Source organism: Olea europaea, chromosome 17 (assembly GCF_002742605.1).
Source record: "Olea europaea var. sylvestris chromosome 17, O_europaea_v1, whole genome shotgun sequence".
NCBI classification, from domain to species: Eukaryota; Viridiplantae; Streptophyta; class Magnoliopsida; order Lamiales; family Oleaceae; genus Olea; species Olea europaea.
The window spans coordinates 9,720,236-9,739,379 of NC_036253.1; the positions used below are offsets into that span (position 1 = coordinate 9,720,236).

General features: G+C 32.2%; 1 protein-coding gene across 1 annotated transcript; it reads left to right on the forward strand.

Annotated features, from left to right (window-relative positions):
• The first annotated feature begins 8,432 nt into the window (after positions 1–8,432).
• LOC111366249 (cytochrome P450 94C1-like) lies at positions 8,433–10,491 on the forward strand. Its single transcript, XM_022986970.1, has one exon. It carries the CDS (start codon positions 8,688–8,690, stop codon positions 10,215–10,217), a length of 1,530 nt encoding a protein of 509 aa, XP_022842738.1. The 5' UTR covers positions 8,433–8,687; the 3' UTR covers positions 10,218–10,491.
• The last annotated feature ends 8,653 nt before the right edge of the window (positions 10,492–19,144 follow it).

Sequence of the window (19,144 nt, forward strand, 5' to 3'; positions counted from 1 at the left end):
TATGTTGCATTTTCCAATGTTGCTTTCAATTATTTTGTCGAGGTACATACTACTTCGTCTTAGAAAATTAAACATTCAACCATATTCGAGAGCATCTAATTACAAGAGCGGAACTTTATCAACTAAGACCTACTTCAAACTGCGTCGAATGGAATATATGAAGTAACCATGGTGCAGCTAGGCAACTCTCACTAGCCAATCTGTTATTTTGAGATCATTATACTTTTTAACACCTACAATATCAACACAAGTGTGTTATACACGCGATAAGAGAGACCAAACACCAGTAAAAATACAAATGAATTAGTGTTACTAATTCAACACTAATTCATGTGGTCCAAATGAAAAGTTTTAAAGACAAATAGATTCCTATAAATCGGGTAGATATTCATAAAATGTTCTTCCGTATCAGATGTAGGGACATTTATTTGGACCGGATTCTCAATAGCAATCCATTTATGCAGTTTGGTTTTATCATTTCATGATTATACAGACTGCAATTTTAGGACCACAAGCGTAGCATCATCGAGTATATATATTTTCCGTTGAATCCGTGTATTTAAATCTAACTTTTACGAGTAGTCTCCCATGCAGGTCGAATTTATTTTTGGGAAAGAACCCCACAAGTTTGTCCCCAAGGTAACATTTCTGTAGTGACAGTAGCCAGCTTTTCCAAACATGAAAATGCCATGGCTGTGCTTGTTTGGTATTAAAAAGTTGTTCATCGTATTTGGACATAGAAAACGAATGAAATATTTCTTTGACAATTGGCTTATAATCAGACCACAATTGCAGGAACTTCGATTTTGTTTCTATATGTCTGTGGTTGTGGCTGTGTTTCCTGCGTACCTGTATGGGCCCCAAAACATTAGCGAAAAACTCGTGGAGAAACCTTGTGAAAAAGAACGAATGAAAGGGAATTTTTACATGTATAGAAGAGTACTGGATTAGGTAAGAATCGATAGGATCTGAGTATGAAACCGTGTGAAACTAATTGTCAATTGTCTTGTACTGTTCAAGGTCGTGCATCAAACATATAAATATAATTATTGAATCTTTATATAATTTGTTGAAATTGTCATGCCTTATGAAGAGGTTCTCCCGAAGACAGCGAGCGAGTTTACTAGGGTCGCACGAACACTTAACTCCTCTACTACTACCATAGTCAAAGTCCAATCCTAAGCCAAATGTTAGATTTGAAACTTAGATGACTGTTGTTATGCATGCTCCTCATGCGGAGTGCCGCATAGGACCTTATTACCTGGGACACTGGATGCCACATGGGGCTCAAGAACCATGCAGCTTATCGTAAAATGTATCACTTAGATGGACCAACTACCTGACTAATTAAATGTACAGATAGATTCGTCAAGACGGCTACCCAAGTGACTACCCTATTCTCACCAAAGGGTACGATGTCCAAGTCCACAACCAAATCCACATGGGGATCAAGAACTATGGAGTTGTGGATTGCACTAAAAAAGTGTGTCACATCACCTCAAAATAATTACATGACAAGGAAAAATTGAAGAATGTTTAGCATACCCTCCACATTTGGATGGATGTGCTAAAAATATCGTTCATTTAATTTTTTATAATTTATATTTATTGGATGATGTGCTAGATATTCTTCATTTAATATTTTTGTAATTTATCTTCATCTCTCAATACATTCTTTCTTTTGTATATGTGGTCCACAAATTTCTTGATTCACAACCCCCTTGGAGATGTTCTCTCCATTCCCCACTCTGCTTACTACTTGTACAATAATCCACGTAATTGCATTGCAGATGCTATAATACAGTTAAACAATCCTAAGCCATGTGTTTCCTAACAACCGTCGTTGTAGTAGCAGGGTTCCTTAAAATCCTTCATAATAGGCAAAAAAAAAATTTCTAACACTATTGTACTTCGTTGTAGCCACTTCTTATCTACGGGGTAGACCACCTTTATGTACATAATAATGACTGTAAAAAGGCCTATAATCAACAATCATACGACATTACCAAAAGAGTTTGACAAAGGGGTTAACATAATGGCACATAACATTCTATCGTTGAACTGTCTAAAACACAATCAACTTTTCCATTTAAATAGACTCTATTTGAGTTGCATTCTTTCAAAAAAATATATTATTAAACAGCAATTTGATATAATTTTAACCGCATATTTTTCAATAAATTAATATTACATGTAAATCCAAAACTTTTCTTCATTTTTTAACCACACATTTTCCATCAATCTACTATTCCAAAATACATTCTTTCAAAATAATGTTGCTCAAACACACATTATGGCCATGTTTGATCCATGTTCTTTTGAAAAAAATACATTTTTAAACATTGATTTGACATCATTTCAACCACACATTTTTCGAGATAATAATATTATAAAGCAAATCCAAAACTTTTCTTTATTTTTAAACCACACATTTCCATCAATACACTATTCAAAAATGTATTTTTTTCCAAAATAATGTGGCTCAAAAAAGGGCTATATCTTGTCAACACTAATTATATCAAGGAATTTGTCAACCATTTCAAATAAAATGGCAGAATCCTATAATTAAAGATGATAGCGATGATTAGATATTTTGATCTTTTTTAAGAGCATCTCTAAGATACTCTATTTTTAAAGAGCACATTTTGTAAATTAAAGAGTATCTATAAATTTAGATAGTAAAATTCTTTAAGTGATCCAACAAGCTCTTAATATTTAACATTTAATTTTACTACTCCTAAAAAATATTTATTATTTTTCCTGTGTTTTATTTTCACTAGCTTACTTTCAAATTATTATATTATTTTTTATTGAAATTTGAAATATTTTCAATGCATTTAATTATATAGAGTGAGTTTAACTCTCGAAATTTGAAGTGTCAAACTCACTCTTTATTTTAAAATTTTAATTTAAAAAGTTTTTTGAAACATAATTTTAAGGTTTAACTCTTTAGAATAGAATTTAAAGAGTTTCTTAAAAATGCTCTAAAACAGCTAAGCGAGAAGACCACCTTCAACTACACAGTAACAGTAATAGAATCAAAGATATAATAGTGACAAAATTGATTACCCATCAATAAGAATCCAAATGAGCCCATTGGTGGCCAAAGATTAGTAATATTGAAATTCAATTTTCCTGCTAATACCCCATATTTGCACATACCTAATGTATGAAATATTTGAAAACTCAACCAAAACTCTATTTATTTTCTATGCATCCATTTTTCGACATTTAGCTTCCAAGCAGTTATCGAACCATCTCGGTACATTGACCATGGATTCTAATAGTGTCTTAGTGTGCAGGTTACACATGTACATATGACCATAGGTAAACGAAGAATAAGGTGGCACATATGTATTGACATTTGGATCGTGTAGATTTAAAGATCAATAGCCGAAAAAAATTGTTAAATAGTCCCAATGCTCAAGTATAAACCAAATATGTTGAATATAATACACATTAAGGCAGTGTTTTAACTCCAAATCGGCTAGGTAGCTTAATTAGAAAACTCGTGAACTGACCGTCAATCAGGCGAAGGTCAATCTACCAGATTGGTTTGTGATCAACCTCGTAAAAAATCGAAAAATTTGTAGAGTTTTCATAAAAAAATCATTGCCCCGACGGGTCATTGATTATCTAAACTTTTCAAATTTTATTTAGGATTTTAACAATCGCTTACCTCTTTGGGCATCAATTTTCTCTTTTAAATTTTACCCTCCATTTTTTTCCTTTCTAAATTGAAGGGATTACAAGTTTCAGTTTACATAATTTTGAACTATTTTCATTCCAAAAAATTGAAAAAATTTTGAATTTTTTTAAACCAAATCAAACCATTTCTTTAAAATCAAACCGAATATCATTTCATTTCTAAACTAAATTGAACTACGCCATTTTTGTGGTTCTTGTTTATTTTAAACCATGATTTTATTAACAAAAAAAAAATCTTTGAAACAAGTGAAAAATAAATATATTGATCTAAGATTTTCATATAACATTTAAATTGAAACCTTCTAAACATAAATATTATAATTTTAATATATTTATCACAATACAAACTTAAAGAAATAAAATAATACAGAGCTTCAAAATAAAAGGTAAGCTTCTAAAATCATTTCTTTCAAAAATATTGTCATAAATAATTATTTCCCTAAAGAGCCAATAGAAGCCGATTAGCAAATTAATTTATTAAAATATAAATTGAACTAATAAATCATATATTTTAGGCAAAATAAGTAGTTATTTTTTAAAATTGGGCGAACATTTTATTTTGGTTTCAAATGCTTTTTAATTATTGAAACCTAAATTGAATAGTTTATAATTGGTTTTGTAAGTTTATGAACTGAAATGTTGACAAAATTGTAATTTCGATTTGATTTGATGAATTGACAAATTTTTTGTTCACCCCTACTAAATTATATTCTTCCATGTAATCCATATATAACAAAAATGTAAATATGGAACACATTACATTTTCATATTACGAAATTGAAATGTTGAGCTAATGTGTTCAAAACTGTACAAAAAATAGAAAAAACAAATCTAAGTTTTATTATTATTATTATTATTATTATTATTATTTTTTTTTTTTTTTTTTTTTTTGGTGAAACATCTCCTTGACTTTTGGAGTAAAGGTTGAAAAAAATGTAAGATTAATTTGGTGAATAATAATTACTATAACTATTTTGTTATATAATTAAAAAATTATAATATTTGACGGAAGTTGACTCGTTCAACAATCAAGTTAGTGGTTAAACCATTGACCTAACGACCTATCTCTTTGTCCATATAAATCCTTGGGTCGAGGCTCAAAACTATGTCTTAAGCAATTATTAGTTTATATATTTGTAAAGCGATGCAATATTAATATAAATAAGAATGTGTAAAACTTATTAAATTTTAAAATTCAAAATTTAATAAGAAATGAAATGTGCAATTAATATTAATGATTGATTTTGACTTAAATTTTTATCAATTTTTTAATTAAACCAAACATGAGCTAAACATGTTTGGAATTTCCATTTAGGGTAGTTGGCACAAAATGTCATATCTGCTTTGCACGTTTTAAACAAAATATATGTAATTTTTTTATTTTGGCGGAATACACCCTCAAGCGAAGCAAAAATTGTGCAAAAAACATCGCCGTACATTTTCTCCATTAAAATCTTTTAAAATGATGAATTTCTCTTCTATATTAATTAATCCCTTGCTTGGTGGGGGATTAAAGTTAAATTTTTAGTAAATCTTGATAAAAATTAATCAATGCATGGTTGAAAGGTTGTTGATTCCATAAAATGTATAGTTAAAATTAATTATTGACTTAGATTAAAATCTGAATTTTAATTTCTATCAAGTAGGAACTTAAAATGAAATAAATAAATAAATAATTACATAAAATCATAATCTCATTTTTTTTTAAAAGTAAAAATGAATTATAAATAAAATAATTTAAAACATATTTTGTTGAAATAAAATCTTTCCAACCATCCCACAATTGGGTTCTCCAAAAATTTTCCGCCTTCTCTATGAAAATTTCAGTGTACGCAAGAAAGCATGAATTAAATAAAAGCATCTTGTTTATAACGCATAAATGAGTGTTTCTCGAATTTCTTACGAACAAACACGAGAAATATTAAAATTCACTGAATAATAGAAAAACTAAATTATTATTAATCAAAAAATGAATGTAGGACTTTCAAGCCCATAACACATTAAAAGAATCAAAACGAATCCTAATTCTATTTATAAATCGGAATAAAATTTTAAAAAAATGGAAGAATCAACGAAAATACCCATTAAATTGACTCAAAAAAAAGTAAAAATGTTTGAATTTGACTCAAAAATGAAAAATATGTAGAACAGAAAAACCACTTTCGAATTGTACTCGTCATTTTATATGGCTTTAATGATGAAAATAGAGAGTTAATTGTTTCAATTGTCACTGAACTTATATTTATATCTTTAATTGCTCACTAAAGTTTAAGCTGTCAAGTATTGGTCACTAAACTTTGTAAAATATTGGACGTTACTCACTAGTACAACATTCGTTTAAAACCTCTAATAGAATTGATAACATGATAGACGAACTGTACACGTAGCGCCCCATCACTCGTTAAACTTTGAGATAGTCGAATTTTGGTCACTTAACTTGAAAAAAGCCTTCAATTGCTCACTAAACTTTGAAAAATATTTTTTTATTTCTCACTAAACTTTAAGATGGTCGTATTTTGGGCATTAAACTTTGGAAAACGTTCTCTATTCCTCACAATAATTTTGGATTTAATTAAATTTCGTTATTAAAATTTGAATTTACTTTAAACTATTGTGCGTTTTGTTATAAAATTCAAATATTAAAGTTTAGATTTAATTTAATTTTAATAACAAAATTATTGTGTATTTGGTAGTCACTTTCTTTGTACAGTTTTGCAAATGTTGTCTATTTTAATATTTAAATTCTACAACGAAGTATACAATAATTTTGTTATTAAAATTAAATTAGATCTAAATTTTAATATTTGAAGTTTACAATGAAACACACAATGAATCCTTGTTTAAGATTTTAAGCAAATTAGATAAAAGTTAATAAAATGTGCGGTTGAAAAGTTGTGGGTCTCATTTTTTTTCTAAAATATATTTTTTACTATCTTATTTTCAACCACATATTCTTTATTAAAATAAAATTATACGCAAATCAATTTTTTTTATTTTTTAACAACACATTCCCCATCAATCTCTTATTTCAAAATACATTCTTCAAAAAGAGTATGGCTCAAACACACAATTTATTGTTAAAATTAAATTAAATTCAAATTTTAATCCGAAATTTAACAACGAATTTTAATTAAATTCAAATTTATTGTGAGCAATAAAAGACATTATTCAAAGTGTAGTGGATTAAATTCGACTATCTCAAAGTTTAGTAGTCAAAATTCTACCATCTAAAAGTTCAGTGAGCAATAAAAAACCTTTTTCAAATATTAGTGTTCAAAATTAGACCATCTCAAAGTTTAGTAGCCAAAATTCGACTACTTTAAAGTTTAGTGAGCAATAAAAACCTTTTTTTTTTCAAAGTATAGTGAGCAATCGAAAATGTTTCCCAAAATTTAGTGATCAAAATTTGATCATATCAAAGTTTAACAGCATGACAAAGTACCACGTGAGCATTCCGTTAGCTACGTCACGAATTCATTTAGAGATTTTAAATGGATATTATACAAGTAAGTAACGTTCAATGTTTTTTAAAGTTTAGTGACCAAAATTTGACATCTTAAATTTTAGTGAATAATTAAAGATATAGATATAAGTTGCTACCATTGGAACAATTAACTCAAAAATAGATGACACTGTTATTTTGCACAAGATTTGCTTGATTTGAGGGTGTATAGCACCAAAATAAATGGATATAATAATTTAAAAAAAATATGTAAATGATAAGAATATTCTGTGCCGATTATCTTTTTTTTTTTTTTTTATTTAACTCATCAACCATATTACTTTTTTTACTTGATTTATACAAATGTCTGGGAATACAAAAATAAAGTTAATATTAACCTTTGTTTTTTTTCTCTTACATGGGCTAAGTAGGGTACCAACAGTCAGTTACCTTTGTGTTCTCTCTCACTCAATTGGTGCATCATGTTATGTGTAGTAGTGAAAGTTGAGAAAAATATGTTTTCTTTATTTAATTCACCCATTATAATATGGTGTAAAATAAGAATATTGCCACCCATTATTTGTTAAGGTTCTAATAAAGCAAATTTTCATACAAATCATTCAAGAAGCAATTACGAATTTGTTCACATTTGATTGCCCGAGACTTATGCAATAGATCACTATCCTTCCTTACAAGAGAACTTCAAGATGTGTATATGTATGGATCAAGGAGAGTTTGAGCGGGATAGGATATCGTGAGCTTTGGACCTTTACTGGTGTCCTTTAAACCTTTGTTTGAATCTCATTTTATTAAAAACTTATTTTCAATCACATTTTCAATGAAATAATTTTGTATCTAAATCAAAAAAATTCTTATTTTTTAACCACACGTTCTAAAGAAAAAAATATTGTTTCAAAATGTATGTTCTTCCAAAATGGGGCTCAAACAAGGGCTAAGTATAAAAGTGATCATGGGTCAAAAAAATCTTACACAACGTGATGACAAAGAGCATGTTAATAGTACACAAAATTTAAAGTGAGAAAGTAGGCTTGTTAGGTTCATCTTTGTTTGTGACTCGAGATTGTGTCAATTTTAGCACTTCTTTATCTAAAAAAATATATATTAATTAGTGAAAGAAAGTTTATTGAGCATGAAAAATGTAGTCCCACCAGAGCTAAGTGTGTCGGTCCTATTATCCAAACAGTAGTTGGCATAGTAAAGAATAATAGGACAATTTGCATCAGGTATTACTCTACTCTACTCAACTCAACAGTATATGCGTCTTCTACCTGAACTCCCTTCTTTACCCACGCCTTATGCGTTTCTATTCTTTTCTTTTCTTTATCCTTTATCAGTACTTTTTTTCGATTTAATATAAAATAATTTATTGTGTGGCTACTGATTTATATGGTAATGCTGTTATATTTGCATACATGTTTCTAACGTGCACTCTTTTTTATACCATTAAAGTTCTTTATCACCCATTGGTGACTGATATTTTCTTTTGTTCTTCATCTTTTATCTTATTTTATCCTCCATGGAGTCGGCAGTTTCTGGGATTTTTTGGTCTTTTGAAGAATTTTGCTGGTTCTTGATCATCACGATTTTGTTAATCTTTTTGATCCTCTACTTTGCAAGACAGAGGGTCTGGTGCAAGTGTGAAACTTGTCAATCTTACATGAAATCAAGCTGGAAAAGCCAGTTTGATAATCTGTGTGATTGGTATACTTATCTTCTTAAAAAATCTCCTACTCAGACTATTCATATTCATGTTCTTGATAATACTATTACTGCAAATCCTGTTAATGTTGAATATATGCTCAAAACAAGGTTTGATAATTTTCCAAAAGGGAAACCCTTTTCTGCAATCTTGGGTGACTTTCTCGGCCGGGGCATATTCAACGTGGATGGAGATTTATGGAGGTTTCAGAGAAAAATGGCAAGTCTTGAGCTTGGTCGAACATCAATAAGATCATATGCTTTCGAAGTTGTTCATCATGAGATTGATCAACGGCTGGTACCTCTTTTAGAATCTGTAAAAGGGAAAAAAGATATATTTATAGATTTACAAGATGTTTTTCGACGATTTTGTTTTGATAGTATTTGCAGATTTTCATTTGGTTTAGACCCTAAATGTTTGGAATTGACCTTACCTATATCAAAATTTGCTGTTTCTTTCGACCTAGCATCAAAACTGTCGGCTGAAAGAGCCATGACTGTCTCTCCACTTATTTGGAAGATTAGACGGCTTTTAAACATTGGAAATGAGAAAAAGCTTCGAAAATCAATCAAGACGATCAACAAATTAGCCCAAGAGGTCATAAATCAAAGGCGAAAATTCGGATTTTCTAATCAAGAAGATCTCCTTTCAAGATTCATGACTTCTGTTAGTGATGAAATATTTCTCAGGGATATTGTGGTTAGCTTCCTCTTGGCCGGCCGGGACACAGTGGCATCTGTCTTGACGAGCTTTTTCTGGCTAATGGCAAACCACCCAGAGGTGGAGGCCACCATTCTAGTCGAGGCTGATCGAGTTATTGGGCAAAACAAGGGGATTACTAGCTATGAACAAATGAAAGAACTTCATTATTTGCATGCAGCAATGTATGAGAGCATGAGATTGTATCCACCTATACAATTCGATTCAAAATTCTGCTTAGAGGACGATGTTTTACCTGATGGGACGCCGGTGAAGAAGGGGAGGAGGGTTACTTATCATCCATATGCAATGGGCAGAAGTGAGGAGCTATGGGGCACAGATTGCTTAGAATTCAAGCCAGAAAGATGGCTAAAAGATGGGGTTTTCTTTCAAGAAAACCCTTTTAAATTCCCAGTTTTTCAAGCAGGAATTAGGGTGTGTTTGGGGAAAGAAATCGCACTTGTAGAACTCAAAAGTGTTGCACTTTCATTGTTGAAACGTTTCCATATTGAATTAGAACCTCCGCAAACCACTACTCCCCGGTTCTCCCCGGGATTGACAGCCACCTTTCACGGCGGTTTACGGGTTCTGGTTCGAGCTCAAAGAGGCCCAAGCACCCTGAAAAATGGCGACTCCGCCGTCAAATAGGGCAGAAATCAAGACTGGTTAAGATTGCCAGTTGTGTACAGGGCATCGTCGTTTAGCCTGTATCTCAAGTTAATACCCTGGGTTCTTTATGTAGTACAGATTGATTGGCCTGTAGCTGCAGCTGCAGCTGCAGCTGCTGTTTGAATGTATATACTAGCATTAATGCTTATTAAATCATATGGAAATAAGTATTCATTGTATCTGCAATTTAGGGTTTTAATTAATCCTGATATTTCTCTTGTGGCTATATATGCATTTTATAAGAATCTTCTAATTTTTTTGTTCATTTTTATATCTTCAATTCATCATCAGGGCTATTAAATTTCTATCAAAAGTTTTACTTCTAAATTTTTTTATAAATGGTGACACCGATTAGCGTTGTACTTAGAATATATGTATGAACAAGTACCATATGTCAAATCACGTAAAGCAGAAACTTTAAACCGACAAAAAAAGAAATAGGTTCATTTAGTTTATATTTACATAACCATTTACCTTAATGTTAGAAGTACAATAGAACTAGCCGATGTCCAAAAAAATAGCCAAATTGCCCTCGATTTGCTGCACAATAGCATCTCGACTTTAGGATAGATTTTATCAAAAACCCAACAAGGTTGGTTTGTACATGATAAAAAGGAAAAAAAGTTGCAAGTGAAATGTTTGTTCACAATTACTCTTAACATAAAAACAAGGCTGCAACGTTGATATGACAATGTTAATGTTGCAGGTATTTTGATTGAATCTGAATTTAATTGGTCTAAAAATTAAAGGTCGAAGTTGGAAGTTTAGAACCTAACAATTGCCAACAGACTTTACCATGTGGATTTTATCAAGAAATTCACTAGGAATATTGGAACTTCCGTACGTCGGCATATTGTTAGGCAAATCTGATACATATTTCAGGCCGTTTGATAGAATCTTTGAAAAATCAAAACTTTCTTTTAAGATTAAAGAGGTTGTCTTTGAACATATGAATATTTTTTTATAGTACTTTGTTTAGTTAGAAAAGCTTTTAAAGAAAGTTGATCTAATCCTTCGTTTGTCTTTCATTAAAAAGAGATTTTAAGATAATGAGTTTTAGAATGGTGATTTCATAAAGAATGTGAGATTAGAAAGTACGAAAAAAATTTGGAGTTACGTGCAAAATATCCTATTGTGTAAATGTGTGGTTGAAAACAAATTTGAGAAAAAAAAGGAGTTTCGATGATTTAATGGAAACGAACTGGAAGATAATTTTTTTATGAAGTTTTTCTACAAGAAACAAAAGCAAAAATAACAATCCTACTAAATGGACCCTAAATATAGCGGTACTATTTTATAACAAGTGGATCTGTTGGGTTCGAACCCTGGACCTTTGGTCATATTGCTTCCACAGTTTTTTTAAAAGCAAAAAGCGTGTTCAATAAGTTTGACACTTCTTTCCTTTTTAAATAACAACACTATACTGGATCATGACACGTGTGATGTTGGTGGCCGTTGGATCAGGCTTCTGGATGCTTCTGATATTATTTACTCTGATTGGACTCATTCTCACTCAGCTGAATCGTCACTTTTTCTTCAAGGGTTTCTCTCTGCCGGTTTTGAGTTTATACGCTCCTTCTTGAAAACCCTTCAAGTTTTCTCTTCTGTGATATGGTTCCTTGAGAGATAATAGTGAGGAAATACAGTAATCTCACTGTAATACTACTGATTGTATGAATGCTTAACTTTTCTGAGTGATTAGTATCAAGAATCTGAGTGATTCTTGAGTTCGGTAGTGGTTTGTAACAGATCTGAGTGATCTGAGTAATTCCTGTGAGAAGAATAGTTCAATCATCTTCGTGTAGAAAGATAAGTCTCTGTGACTATCTCGTGATCTGTATTTCTGTTTTTTGACTTCCATATTTTGAGTTTTTAGTGCAACCGAGCTAGATCCGTTTTATAATGGATGCTCAACAGGGGATTAGGCTTTAAGCTGAACCTCTGGGGTTTCGGCCGAAAAATCCTTGTGTTTACACTTTACTTTCTGCATTTAAATTTCTGTTTTGAATGGTTTGTGTAAATTTTGGTTTAATCGCGAATGACTTCTTTGATTAACAGGATCATCATGTGTCATTGTGGGAAGACGCACTTGTGGGTCTCAACCAAATTTTGAGTTTCAAACCAATTCAAATCTCGTTGTTGTCATTTATCTTGTAGTGATATTCGAGTAGATCTCAAAAAAATATTATTTCAACGAATCGAATCGAACTGTATCCATCCCTACATATAATGGCGTGGCTTTTCTATAAACATATGATCAATGTTTGTTAGTGTATGCTGTGAATGAAATGCAAATTCTGAAAGCTGACTAGGAGTAACTGAAATATCTGTACTTTTATACGTGCTAGCAAATCCACGTGTGGAGATTTGTATCCAGTAAAAGAAGTTAAAAATTGGTTAGGGTACAGATAGATAGAAGTTGGCATGATAATAATATTAGTAATATATAGAACTCGTGTGTTGGTAGGTGGAAAACTACACTTTTGGGGAATTGGAAGTCATTCCTGGAATGAAAAGAAGAATTATCATCACCATTCACCAAGATTAAAATGAGACACAGATTGAGGATTTCGATAAGTAGTACAAAAATTAAGGCGACTATGTTCTCTCATTTCTCACGTTTAATTTATTAAATCTTTGTCGTACGTATATACACATGCTTAGGAGTGATTTATAAATTTTGAATTATACAGAATGTGTGAATAATAAGTGTTCAATAGTTGGGAATCATATGAATATATAAATAAAAAGCATATTTGATCAGTTCAAATTATAATTTAAAATGTAAACTCATTAAGTCGATAAAGTGTCAGATAGCCAACTCAACAAACCCACATATATGATGTTCTCCACTAAAATTTTGTTTTAGGTACAAAAATTTTGGTGGGAATGCCAAAATTAAAGTAGAGGGACAACATCATAATATTTCAATTGAGCTCTTACCATCTGCATTTTTTTGAAAAGAACTCTGTAAGGGGCTCCCCTTCAAACAGACAAAACTGACGATGGAGTCTGAGTGGTCAACGTTCACCCCACTGCTTGCCTTTCCAAAAATTGAAGCTTTCAGAAACTTTAATTTCCAAAAATTGAAACTTTCAGAAACTTTCATTTTCAAGTGACTATATAGGTAAGGGCATTCGACAATTTCCATTCCAAAGCGCATTTTTCGTCGAATAACTTTGGAACTTTTACATCTTTGTCATCTGATTTTTCGTGTAATGGTTGTCTAAGTAATAAAAGACACAACTTATCTTTTTCAACTCAACATTAGGTCTCATCTCACCCATTTAAAACTATATTCAATGATGTGCGGACTTCACGATTATTTCACATTATGGCTTTAAACACTGTGTCATCTTTATTGATCATTGTACACGATAGATATGGATTTATCCTATCAAACAAAAATATGACATTAAAGATATTTTTATTCGATTTAAAGCTATTGTGAAAAACGCTTTGACGGTCATATTAAAATCTACATTCAAACAATCGTGACGAGTACCTCTCTCTTCCTTATTTTCTATGAATCAGTGGTATATCCTGTTTAACCACACTATCTCACACCCTCGATCACAATGGTCTCTGAACGATGACTCCTTTACATTGTTGAAATTAGCGTAGCACTATTATCTCATGCCTCGCTCTCTTTAGTTTGCTGGTCTTGCCTTTGCCGCTGCGATTTACTTAATCAATCACATGCCAACATCAACATTACACAACTCCTCTACATATGAAAGCATATATAAACTACTCTTCATTACGCCAAACTACGAATTTTTGGTCGTCTATGTTACCTTTGGCGATGACTATATATATACCATAAGTTTGACTACCACTCTAAACTTGTGTTTTCTTTGGTTATTCTTTAACGCAAACTGCATACTACTGTTTTGATCCTTTCAACATCCAAAATTTATCTCTCTCCATGTAAAGTTTGTCGAGTATATGTTCCCATTCACTCATCTATCTCATCGAGTTGTCCTCACCCTCACCCTCAATCGCGTACCATCACCACCGATTAGATTTTGTCAAAGATTTGTTGTAATTACCTTTCCATTCTTAGAGATTGCTAGGTGTACACAAATTATAGATTGACAGTATTACCTAATTGTAGGAGATTACGCAGTCAAATTGAAGGAAACCAATTGGACGGTTCGTCCCTATATTAACCACTGTACAATCTCATTCTAAATAACGTATTAAAAAAACTCTGTCTATCTAATCCAAGTTGGTATCCGAGCCATTACCTCTGATCCTTGAAATCTTGAATCAAAGCCCCTAAAAGCCTTCTCTTTAATTGTGAAGGATAAATAAAAATAGAGAGAATCATCCGCCGTCTCCAACTGAAACAGACCCATTACAGCATCAATTTTTTCAGACTTCACCAAATTCGGCTCTCTACATCACCACCGACCGACAATATAGTCACCATTGAAATTCAAAATTCTTCATAATCTATTTGTCTAGTGAATCATTATCATTGGAAATTTTTTCCCCGTCCCAAACCTAAAGTGAAAAGAAACCGGCCATGTGTCTTCCCAAACCTCTCATTAGACCACCATAAGACTGCTTATTTGTGTAGCATATCTCTTTTATAACAATTATGCAAGTTAAACAGGGAGAGGTGATAGGATTTATGGCGTGTCGGCAATTGGTTGGGGCTTAGCAACTAGTTGGTGCACTTTTTTTTTTTTTTTTTTAAACTGTCCAATCGGTATTTGAACGTGTCATTCTGTTTAAAAACCCTATCCCCAACCATGTTTGTGTAGCATATCTCTTTTATAAAAATTATGCTAGTCAAATAGTGGGAGATGATAAGGTTTAGTGAAAGGGATTATGTGTCAGCAGCTGATTGGTGTTTTTTTTTTTTTCAAACTGTCCAATCGATATTTAACATGTGTCCTCCTATCTAAAAGCCCTATCCCCAGCCTTGTTTGTCCAGCATATCTCTTTTATAATAGTTGTGCTAGTCAAATAGGGGGAGGTGACAGGATTTAGGGATGGAGACTGCGTGTCAGTAGCTAGTTGGTACTTTTTTTTTTCAAACTGTTCAATCAGTATTGGACACGCATCTCCTTGCTTAAAAACCCTGTCCACAGCCCTATTTGTGTAGCATCTCTCTTTTATAACAATTATGCTAGTTAAATAGGGAGAGGTGACAAGGTTTAGAGACAAGGATTGCGTGTCAGCAACTGGTTAATGCTTATTTATTTATTTTTTCTAACTGTCAAATCGATATTTGACACCTGTCCCCCTGTTTAAAAATCCTATCCCCAGCCCAGTTTGTGTAGCATATCTCTTCAATTATGCTAGTCAAGCAGGGGAAGATGACAGGATTTAGGGATAGGAACTGCGCGTTAGTAGCTAGTTGGTGTTTTTTTTAATTTGTTTTTCAAGCTGTCCAATCGATGTTTAACACGTGTCCTTCTGTTTAAAAACCCTATCTCGAGCCCTGTTTGTCCACAACAATTTGTGTCTACCGCCAATGATACACCGATCCCAGTAATTGGGGAAGGATCTCTTACTGATACTTTAAATTTAGATTATGTTTTATTTGTTCCATGATTAAATTACAATCTTTTGTCAGTTTCTCAAATAATCTAATCTTTATCTTGCATTATAATTTTTTTGGCCTGAATTTTGTGTTTTTAAGGACTTCTGAACAAGGCAGACGATTGGTTGTGGTATTGAGAGAGGTAAGTTGTACTATCTAGACTAGGTGTCATCAACTTCAAAAAGATTACAACATGCTTTGACTGTGGACACTCGTGAGGAAAAAAGGAAGAGATCACAAATTTGGTTATGGCATTGGCATTTAAGGCACACTTCATTTGGTTATTTAAAAAGGTTATTTCCTAGTTTATTTACAAAGACTATAACTTTTAGTTTTCAATGTGATGTTTGTGAACTAGTAAAAGGACATCGTACTTCATTTCCTTTGCTATTAGATTAAAGTCCTTTTTTTTAATGGTTATACATTCTAATGTATGGGGATTGTCCAAAATCGCTACTTTGGGTGAATCACGTTGGTTTGTTACTTTTATTGATGATTGTACTAGGATGATTTGGTTGTGTTTGATGAAAACCAAAAGTGAGGTAAACCCGTTTTTTCAAAAATTTCACAAAATGGCTCGTACTCAATACAACACACAGATTTGATTATTGCGAAGTGATAATGGAAGAGAATACAAGAGTAACAAACTTTAATAGAAGCCCATGGAATTATTCATCAAACTACTTGTTCCAAAACACCCCAACAAAATAGGATAGTTGAGCGAAAAAGCCGATACTTGTTGGAGGTCGTACGTGCCTCATTGATCGAAGCTCATATGCCATTGAGTTATTGGAGAGAAGTCATTAATTCTACAGCATATTTGATCAATTATGTGCTTTCCAGTTCTATCAACTTTCAAACCTTCACAGAAGTAATCATTGCACCAGCAGTCCCAAATTTACCCATCATGTCTTTGGTTATGTAGTATTTGTACACCTTTATAAAGATCAATGCAATAAGTTGACTCCTTGAGCATTGCGATATATCTTTATAAGATATGCTACTCATAAAAAGATTATGATTGCTATCACTCTCCAGCTTAAAGAATGTTTATCACGATGGATGTTGTTTTCCATGAAAATTCAATGTATTTTTCCTCTGAGCCAGAATTTTAGGGGGAGAATAGGAAGGAAATTCAGTCTCTAGCATATGAATATGAGCAAGGCGAATTCTCTATGGAAGATGAAGTCTCTGAAATTGATAAACAAAATGTTGGCAACTTGGATATGAATGTCTAAACTTGGATTCTAGTGGCAATGAGTCACAAACTGAAACAAACAATCAAGAAGTAGGATCCTTAGATTTGAAGGGAATAAATCTAGATCCAAGTGGTGATGAACTCCTAGAAACTGAAGCAATGGTTGTGCCTCAATCCGAGTATGAATTTGAAATACAAACAAGTGATACACCAAACCAATCGTTTGTAGAGGATGTTCTTGATTAAGTGCTTGCATCATCCAAGAAATATCGTGTAAGCAGAGGTATTCCTAGACCTACATATGAACTCGAACTATCTAATAGAGTCAAGTATCCTATGAGTCATTATGTGTCTAACCATCATTTGTTAGACTCAAATCAGTCATTTATAAATCAATTATCTGTTGTATCTATTCCTAATAGTGTGCAGGAAGCCTTAGCTGACATAAGGTGAAAAGTATCCAAGAATGAAGAATAAAATTTTGCAAAAAATCAAACCTGGGAACTTGTTAATCTCCCACCAGGAAAGAAAAAGTTGGATGTCAACGGATTTACACAGTAAAGTATAAAGCAAATGGCACAATTGATCATTTCAAAGCAAGACTCGTGGCGAAAGACTACACACAAATCTATGGGATTGATTATATAGAAACATTTACCCCTGTAGCTAAAATTAATACTGTTCGAGTTTTATTGTCTTTAGTTGCAAACTTTGATTGGCTATTACGACAGTTTAATGTGAAGAATGATTTTTTACACGGTGAGGTATCAGAAGAAGTCTACATAGATCTCCCACCAGGATGTATGATGACAGAATGACACAATTATAAAGTATGCAGATTAAAAAAAAATCATTATATGGGTTATAACAAACCCCAAGAAGCTGTTTTGGACAATTTACAAAGTCCATGACATCCTTTGGTTATCAACCATACTCTATTCTTGAAGAAACAACAACGAAGGATTACTGCACTCATCTTTTGTGTAGATGATATGGTCGTTATAAGAAATGATATGGAAGAAATGAAGGCGTTACAAGAGTACTTGTTCAGAGAGTTTGAAATAAAAGACCTAGGTCTTTTGAAGTATTTTCCAGAGATTGAAGTGTCTCGATATAATAAAGGAAACTTTCTTTCTCAGAGAAAATATGCCTTAGATTTATTACATGAGACTAGAACGTTAGCGTGTCAACCAGCTAACACACCGGTAGAAGAAGGGTTGAAGTTATGTATTGAAGTTGATCAGGTACCAGTTGACAAAGGAAAGTACCAGAGACTTGTGGGATGATTGATGTATTTGGTGCATAAAAGATCGGATCTTACCTATGCACTAAGTATTGTGAATTAGTTTGTGCATAATCCTAGCAAGAAACACATGAATGCAGTTATGCATATTTTGAGGTATCTGAAATATGCTACAGGAAAAGGAATTTTGTTCTCTAAAAACATAGGAGAGCAAAGCATAGACATATATACCGATGCTGATTAGGCTGGAGCAAAAGATGATAGGTGGTCTACTTCTGGATACTTTACATTTGTGTGTGGAAATCTTGTTACATATATATATATATATATATATATATATATATGGCTAAGATTTCTCTTGGAAGATTTGGGCTATTCATCAAGACAATCAATTTGAATATATTGTGATAATAAAACAGCATATAATATAGCTCGTAACCCAGTTCAACATGATTGAACAAAGCATGTTGAGGAATGCTGATTTTTCATCAAGGAAAAGTTTGATAGAAAGATTGTGGAGTTGTTTAAGATCAACTCAGAAGATCGGTTAGCTGATATCTTCAACAAAGCAATTTCAGACAGAGTGTTCTCAAAAATTTTAGACAAGTTGGGCATGTGTGATAAGGGGGAATGATAAGATTTGGTCAAAGATTTCTTGTAATTACCTGTCCATTCTTATTTATTGCTAAGTGTGTGCAAATCATAGATTGATAGTATTACCTAATTGTAGGAGATTGCATTGTCAAATTAAAGGAAACTAGTTGGAGGATTCATCCCTATATAAACCATTGTACAATCGCATTCTAAGTAATGAATAGAAAAATTGCCACTTGGTTTTCTCTACCACTCTAAAGCCAACTTTTCATCTGATGCTACTCTATACACCATCTGAAGTTACAACTCATCAA